Genomic DNA, 8162 nt, shown 5'->3' with positions numbered 1-8162 from the left:
CCCTGATAATGCAATGCTTTACTGATTGAGATACAGGAATTATTTGCTTTTATCAACCGTACAAAATTAATATTATTGCAATAAAACATTAGTAAAACACAATTCACTCAAGAAAAAGTTTAAATAAGACAAAACACAAAAATCTAAATAAAGACAAACCTCATATCGTAAGTTTAGGTCTAACTTCTTTACCTTATCACTCCTGTCAAACTAGTTAAATGATACACAGAAAGCTTTATAAGTGCGCCCTCTGCTGTCGCATGAAACAAACACGCGCTCTTTCAAGTTCTGGCTAGAGAAGATACAGCTACGACCAAATATCGCGAGATGTTGGATTTATGGTTGGGTTTGGGGCTAGGATTAGGATAAAAACAGTGGTTCTGGTTAGATAGGACACCGCTACTGCCCAATTCCCGTGGAATGTTGGGTTTGGGTTAGGTTTAAGGGCAGGATTAGAATGACAACAGCGCTCTTTCGGCGATATTTGTTTTTCGACATTTTGTCATAGCCGTATCCCTTCTAGCCCCACTACAGCAGCGTTAAAGTATTTCCGGGTCAAAGTTTGGTTTCCTTCCATCCACATGTGATTCACGTGTTTACATATACATTTCTGTGGGATACTACGTTAGCTGGCTTTTGAATGCCTTTTTTTAAGTTATAGTCTTCAGATATGTCGTCCAGTGAAGATGAACCTCAGGAACGGACTTTAATAACACAGGAACGAGGTGGGCGCTTTATAGATTATATCGTTTACTGTGTTTATCTACTGAAAAAATGTAACGTTATGTCAAAATCACTACTTACTTTATTTTCTCGTTGCCCGCAGGTCTCAACTATAAGTGTCCGGAAGATTTTGTGCCTTTTTCGTATGATCCCTCAACATCTGCATTATTGGACAGTGATGAAAAGGAGTTATGGCTCATCAAAGCTCCAGCTCGTTTTGATCCAAAATGGTAAAATATACATTTTAATGAGGTATCTGTTGAATTGACTTTATTGATAGTGCTTCCAAAGTCGTGCAAAACAAATGTACAAATAGGTTTTTTTTCAAGTTATATATCAGCTAGATAACGTTATAGTTTATTTGTAAAGCTTATGTGTCAAGTCAAGTGAAAAAAAAATAGGATCAGCCTGCATTATAAACCTGTGTTATTTTTAAAAGCAGTGAATAATACTACATTTAGTAACTTAACTGTTTGATTTAGTACTAAATTTGTTCTGCTTTAATGGTTTAAATGTATTTATTACAAGAATTGGGACCTGACAAATAAAAATCTGTTAAGTCTCAATTATTTTTAGCAAAGTCATCTTAACTGCATGGAAGACAAATCAGATTAATTTCTCATCCAATAGTCACAAAGCCTCAAGAATCAAGAAAATGTATTGGTCATGTGGGCATTATTTTACTTCTTAAGGGCTTTTTAAATGTGATTGATCAGTAATTTTTGTTTCGTTGTCCTCCGCAGCTTTGCAAACCTCAAAGTGCCTTTATCAGGACTTGAAATGGTCAGGTCAATAGGCACAGCGCCTCATACCTACAGTGTCCGAAGTAGCAGGAAGGCACCCTCAGATCTTCATTTGCTCATTGCCGATGGGACAAACAAGACCCCTTCCCTCTATGCCTCTGGTTTCAGTGGTGTCCTCAACATCTCGGAGAGTTATGGCAACAGCAGTGAGAACCAAACCCTGATACCCATCCCGACCGCTCCGGCTCCATGCATCCCACCCGGCCTCAAGCAACGTTTTCAGCCTTTTGGTAGTTCTGCGACTCACGTTGGCGGTTCTCCTACATCACCCAAAAGAACCAGGTTGGATCCAGATGTTAGTGAGGAAAGAAGACAAAAGAAGAAGAAAAAGAAAGACAAGCGTGACGGTGACAAAACTAATCAAGATGTTTTTATCAAGCAAGAAGAGATGCAAATTGAGTGCCATCAGACACAACTACCTGATCATGTGGAGCAAGAGTCGAAAGAGGAGAGGAGGAAAAAGAAAAAGATGAAGAAGGAAAAAGAACGAAGTGAAGAGACAATTGATTCTAGCTTATTACTTAAAACTGAGCCAGTGCATCCTTCTTTTGTAGATATTGATACTCCTGAAAAAACTAAAAAGAAAAAGAAATCAAGAAATGAGTAGACTGTCATTAGCTTGCATTATCAAATACATTGACATGTTCACAATGCTTATGTGGACATCTTTGAATGTCCACTAATATAATTCAAACATCTTGTACAATATGGAATATTAACTAAAAAATTGACCTTAAATCAAATTCTTGCTTCTTTTTTCTACTGCCATACATTGGAAAACTCTTGATAATGGTTGTAATGCAGAATATTACAGTTCTGCAGTGTTTAATGTTCACAGATAGGTGGCGATAGATCTCCCCTGGCCAGCAGTTGCATTGATGGTCTTCTGCTTGTTCTGCACTGAGGTATGGTCATGTTTTCTAATGAGCACCCGGCACGTCTGTCGCCTGCAAATTCGGTTTTTGTGCCCCTCCCACTGCGCACATGCAGGTAACGCTCAGCATCCCAGAGTCCAATGGGATCAGATGGGGAATTTTACATAGGCTATTTATTGCAATTTGATGATACTTTTGATCAGGTGTTTTAGGAATATCTGCTGCTGCTGCTTATACAAATAACAACAAACTAATTTTTATACATTGTGTTATATGCATATATATATATATATATATATATATTACATTGCATAATTGTAATGCACTGAAACCCACATACTGTGGCTGTGCGTATGGCAATGATTTTCCAGTTTTTATGTTGTATGCATATAGGAAACTTCCCAAATGTTACCTAAGCCATCAATCACTCTGTGGATGTGCATGCATGGTACATCTTTTTGCATATAATTTCTATTTGAGTCCTAGAAACCTCAAGTGATTTGCCACCACCTGTGATTTCTATCACAGAGGCGGGGACTCTAATCACCGTGAAACCACCGAGACGAAAACTCGTACAACCTGCTTGCATTGTTTTTACTTATCCATCCGAACTTATCAATAATGTTTTTTTCACGACGGTATGCCACGGGCGTTATGAGATGCTTGAACAGTGTTGGGTGACTGGTGAGGCAGATAAATAATTGAATTCAGTCTGAAGTTTGCGAGCAACGTGCCCAGACTGCAAAGCAGCCATGGGCCCTGTGCACCCTAAACTGATGCAAACGATAAGGTTTGGAGGGGGGAGTAATGTATTTTTCGAGCCAATCTCGATTGGGCCCACCCTCCCCCTTTCACTGCAGCAATTCTTGCCTTTCCCCACTGTGGTGATCTCTCACACGTTCGTTCCCTCTTCAGCGTGCTCCTTGCGGCCTGCAGCATTGGGGGGAGGTTGGGGGTTACCATGGCAACATAGACTTACCAAGGACTATGGAGCTGGACGCCGTTTAGAATGGGGTGCAGCACACATCGATTGGTCCTATCCTTCTCCATGAGAGACAAAGAAAGAGTACTAATATCCACCAAGACATGCCACCGTGTCTTTTTTTCTATATTTATTGCTTTTTTTATATTCCACAATGTTTAGTTGATCAGATTGAATTGCTTCACCAGAAAGTTGTATTGCATACTAATGCATTGACGTATCATGCTCAAAAACATTTATTTCACAAGATGGCACTGAGCCTCCTCTGCACAAAAAAAAATCTGGGCGGCCCTGAACCGCGTGTCCATTTCAGCATGAGGAAATAGAGGATTATTTCTTTTCATCTATTGTGTAATTTATTTTCTATCAGGTCTGAAAGGATGGATGATTCGACTCGTGCGTCGCATGAAAAATAATCCTGATCCTACTGTTGCTATGCGCACACACAAATCAAGTCTGACATGTGTTATAAAAGCAGTAGGTCTTTCAGCTGGTTGCCACGGCAACCGCAATGCCATTTTTCCTCTTTGTTACGCACCTCTGAATGTGATTGTATTTTGAGAAAGCCTAAGGGTAAGGGCTCCTGTTACTGGCCGAGAACTGTACTTGTAAACATTGTTATAGGTGCCTATTAAAAAAACAACTTCTTTTGGCTGTATTAAAAACAAGTGGAGGCTAGCCAAACTCAGCAGATGCCAATGCTTTAACGGCTCTACAAATACATATTTCAGCACCATGATGTTACTTGATTAAAATGTTTATGTATTTTTATTTCCAATCTGAAATGCATTGCTTAAAATTGGTTGCATGTGGTATGTAGAACAGTTTGTGTATCTAATCCCTTGAGTTAGTTTTCTCTTTTATTATATTATAGCATTTTTGTTTAAAAATAAAAAATATACAGTCCCCTCTCTGCCCCCTGAATTCTGGCCAGTTAGTTTGGGGCCAGGGTTCATGATGACAGAGTTAGACTGCATGACCCATTGGGGTAGACCGACACTATCTCTGCCAGGCGTGCTGGGCTTCCATCTGTCCGAGGGTCACTTGCTTCCTGTCAATGCCAAATGCATATTTCCTTTTGCATAACACCGAACTCTCCGTTTCTGCCTCTTTTCATGGCTTGTAGAGATAAAAGGGGAGTGCAGATGGAAACTGGGTCACTAGAGCTTTTTATAACCGCATGGAATTGTTGTTAGATTTAACCTTCAGGTGTTAGATACTGTTGCTAAAACTGTGCAAAAAGGAGTGGAAGATTTTGGTAAATGGGTTAATTGGAGTCCTCTTTGATTTAAATTAAGTTTAGGAAGGTTTTTTTCTTTCTAAAGATTTATTGCTAAAACTAATCTGGGGTGTGTTTCCAAAAAGCAACTATGGTTGCTTAAGTTCTGTCATTACCAGTAATGGTAACAACGACTATATTAGCTACCGATGCTTTTGAAATTGCAGGTCTTTTTGCTTATATGTTAGTGCTGTTAAAGATTTGTTGTGGTGTCTCTTGAGATTAACCAATAGCCACCACAATCTATCATCTGCAAAGGAGGTCGATTCAGATGGAGACGGTTAGTGCATTTTAAGGACTGTTGAAGAGAAACATTTTTGGTGGAATAGTCAACCATGTACTATGTTTACATGTAAAGGTTACACTGCAAAAATGACTTTCTTACTTAGAATTTTTTTGTCTTGTTTTCAGTATAAATATCTAAAAATTCTTAAATTAAGATGCCTTCTCCTGATAAGCAAAATGACCCAAGAAAATAAGTCCAGTCCTCAGACAAAAACATAATTTAAGTGAATTTGTGTTTAAAACAAGCCAAAATATCGGCCAATGGAGTGAGAAAAAAATCTTGAAATAAGTTCTCTTTTTTCTTAAACACTTAATTCAAGCAAAATTTTCTCACCCCATTAGCAGATATTTTTGCTTGTTTTATGCCCAAATTCACTTAAGTTGTATATTTTTGTCTAAAAACTAGACTTATTTTCTTAGGTCATTTTGCTCATCAAGATAATACATCTTGATTTAAGAATTTTTTGATATTTATATATTGAAAACAAGACAAACATACTAAAGTAATTTTTGTAGTGTAAGTTAGGCTATGCATGAAACTTTAGTTAGAAAAGTGTGATATTACTGTGTTATAGGATTTCTGCAGTGATACTCAGACACTTAAAGGGATACTTCACCGATTTAGCATTCAGCTTTGTATCTGTAGAAACCCGGCAGTATTACTGAATGACCATGTTTCCCTCCCTCATTTCCCCCTGAGAGGAGAGATATCTGCATTTTGGTTCTGCAAAAAAGTCCTCCGATGATGTAATATGACGATTTTTGCATCATCGGAGGACTTTTTTGCAGAACCAAAATGCAGATATCTCTCCTCTCAGGGGGAAATGAGGGAGGGAAACATGGTCATTCAGTAATACTGCCAGGTTTCTACAGATACAAAGCTGAATGCTAAATCGGTGAAGTATCCCTTTAATAGATGCACCAGTATATCGGCCAATAAGCAGCAGTATCGGTCGATAGTTTAAAAACAGACAATTGTCATGGCTGATATATCTTGTCAATCAAATAACAACAGGAAAATGCTATGAATTTAAGCTCTGTGTATAAAAAATGTAAAAAAACATCACTAGTTTAATGTTCAACATTAATGGTAATTATATGAATGTAAAACATTCTGAAAATTTAAGCTTCAGAATTTATTTAATTAATGAAAGTTAATAAAACCACCAAACTATAAGTATTGGCAGATATCAGTCTGAATAACCGGCTATCTGTGGAAAAAATGTCTTATGGATGCATCTCTGCTTAATATATTAAAATCTTTAAACTTAAAGGAATGCACACACATATTCAATTCAAAGTTGCTCTTAGATACCGCTAGAGATTTTCTTTCAACTTGCAACAAAATTTGTATGGCCCTGCAGAGTGCTTTGATGAGTTGCTTAGAAAGGTCAAAAGATGTTTCTTCCCCTTGTGGCTAAGTAAAAAAGATAAATGACCTTGGCATTTGTCCTGTCTTCAGCCTCCTTGACAGCTGAATGTCTGCTGGATGGCTGGAGTTTTTTTTATAGCGCTTTACATTTGCTTTGGTATACCTTAATTGTTGCAGTTTAGATTTAACAATTCTTCCAATGCATCAGTTCACTGCAAAAAGTTATTTTCCAGAAAAAAATGTCTTTGTATTTTTGTCTTGTTTTCAGTAAAAATATCTAAAAATTCTTAAATGAAGATGCTTTTTCTTGATGAGCAAAATGACCCAAGAAAATAAGTATAGTTTTTAGACCAAAAATATCAAATTTAAGTGATTAAGATTAAGTGAATATTTCTTGATTTTAGTGTTTAAGAAAAAATATTTTTTGCTTACCCCATTGGCCTACCCAGATGTTTTGCTTGTTTTCTGCACAAAATCACTTAAATTTGATATTTTTGGTCTAAAAACTAGAGTTATTTTCTTGGGTCATTTTGCTCATCAAGAAATCTTAATTTAAGAATTTTTAGATATTTTTACTGAAAACAAGACAAAAATACTAAGATTTTTTTTTCTTGAAAATCTTTGTTTGCAGTGTAGCAAATAAAGAGACAACCCAGCAAGTGAATACATTTTACAGCATTTTACAACGTTGCATTTTGTTTGCAATTAGGTAATGTCGTTTAATGTTAAAATAGATTAATTATTCCCCTCCCACTCAAAAAAAAAGTTTAAACGTTGCCTTTAATTTGATTTCCATTTTAGTATCGGTTTTTGTCTTTAATGCTATATCACTTGAGAAAAATTATTTTTGTAAAAACCAAACAGGCTGAAAATATGTGCAGGATGGGGAATTTACTATAGCTGCTCCATATTTCACTTAGATAAATTGTCATTTGTCATAGTATTTTTAATTAGAGCTTATATACAAATGTGAGTTTTGAGTTGGTGCACGAGGCATTTGTCACTCGCGCAAAAACCGTTAAACTGACTAAAATCGCGCGAGGGACAGGACTCACAGGAGGTCAGGATTTCTGAGGTAAGACACTTCCACTATAATAAATATCGGTTTATCAGACATCAATAACTTTTAAAATGTAAAATATCAGTAACTAGGCCTACTGTAAAGTAATGATATAATATGTGTAAGTGTACGCCTATGTGTCTTTAAAAAACAATTAGGCCTATATCAGTAATTTAGATTAAAACAGACCAGACATATTTTGAACCCACATCTTGTCCTTTCTGCGAAATGTTTAAATAACTGGCTTCTTCTCCTATTTAGTGGTTACCCAAAACAATCTCGTGGTAATTGAACTGTTTTAGCGAATTGGCTAAATTGCTTTCGTGCTATCGACTTTGAGAAAACCGTATGTTTTCGTACACAAATTCATATAATATCATCACTCCGAGAAATAGTTACGTTTCCCTGTGTAAGCTAATGTAGTAGGCTAGATGCAGTTATTATTGCTTATGAATTACGCCAACGTATTACGGCCCTTCAAACCCACATAATATAATGTGAAATGAGAGTACGAGTACGTATAGGGACAAAAGGAGGAGGACGGGGGACCAAAGTCGACAGCCTCACAGTGTTACCATATGCTTAATTGTTCAAGATTACTTTAAAGCTATTTAAATTAGGTGTTAATGAGCACAATAACTACGTTTATTTAAATTGACTTTTATGGTTCTTGGTTAAACCGTATAGTCTTCATACCAGAGACTTGAGTGTCAACAATTAAAATTTGTCATCAGCACACATTGTGCTCATTCAGAAAAGGTCAACCTGTTTTTATGGTGATTA

General features: G+C 36.7%; 1 protein-coding gene across 1 annotated transcript; it reads left to right on the top strand.

Annotated features, from left to right (window-relative positions):
• Positions 1–480: 480 nt before the first annotated feature.
• On the top strand, positions 481–2269 carry polr1g (RNA polymerase I subunit G). The gene is made up of 3 exons (XM_055196719.2): positions 481–725; positions 827–953; positions 1467–2269. The coding sequence occupies exons 1-3, from the start codon at positions 671–673 to the stop codon at positions 2131–2133; spliced, it is 849 nt and encodes a 282-aa protein (XP_055052694.2). The 5' UTR covers positions 481–670; the 3' UTR covers positions 2134–2269.
• Positions 2270–8162: the final 5893 nt, after the last annotated feature.

Source organism: Misgurnus anguillicaudatus, chromosome 24 (assembly GCF_027580225.2).
Source record: "Misgurnus anguillicaudatus chromosome 24, ASM2758022v2, whole genome shotgun sequence".
Classification (NCBI taxonomy): domain Eukaryota; kingdom Metazoa; phylum Chordata; class Actinopteri; order Cypriniformes; family Cobitidae; genus Misgurnus; species Misgurnus anguillicaudatus.
This window is presented reverse-complemented; position numbering and strand designations above follow the sequence as displayed.

What these genes read in the sequence shown, in the direction of transcription:
- polr1g (XM_055196719.2), top strand. Translation starts at nt 671, where the DNA reads ATGTCGTCCAGTGAAGATGAACCTCAGGAACGGACTTTAATAACACAG. An exon ending in TTTAATAACACAGGAACGAG is followed by an intron (nt 726 to 826) that starts GTGGGCGCTTTA and finishes CGTTGCCCGCAG; the next exon opens with GTCTCAACTATAAGTGTCCG. An exon ending in GCTCGTTTTGATCCAAAATG is followed by an intron (nt 954 to 1,466) that starts GTAAAATATACA and finishes TGTCCTCCGCAG; the next exon opens with CTTTGCAAACCTCAAAGTGC.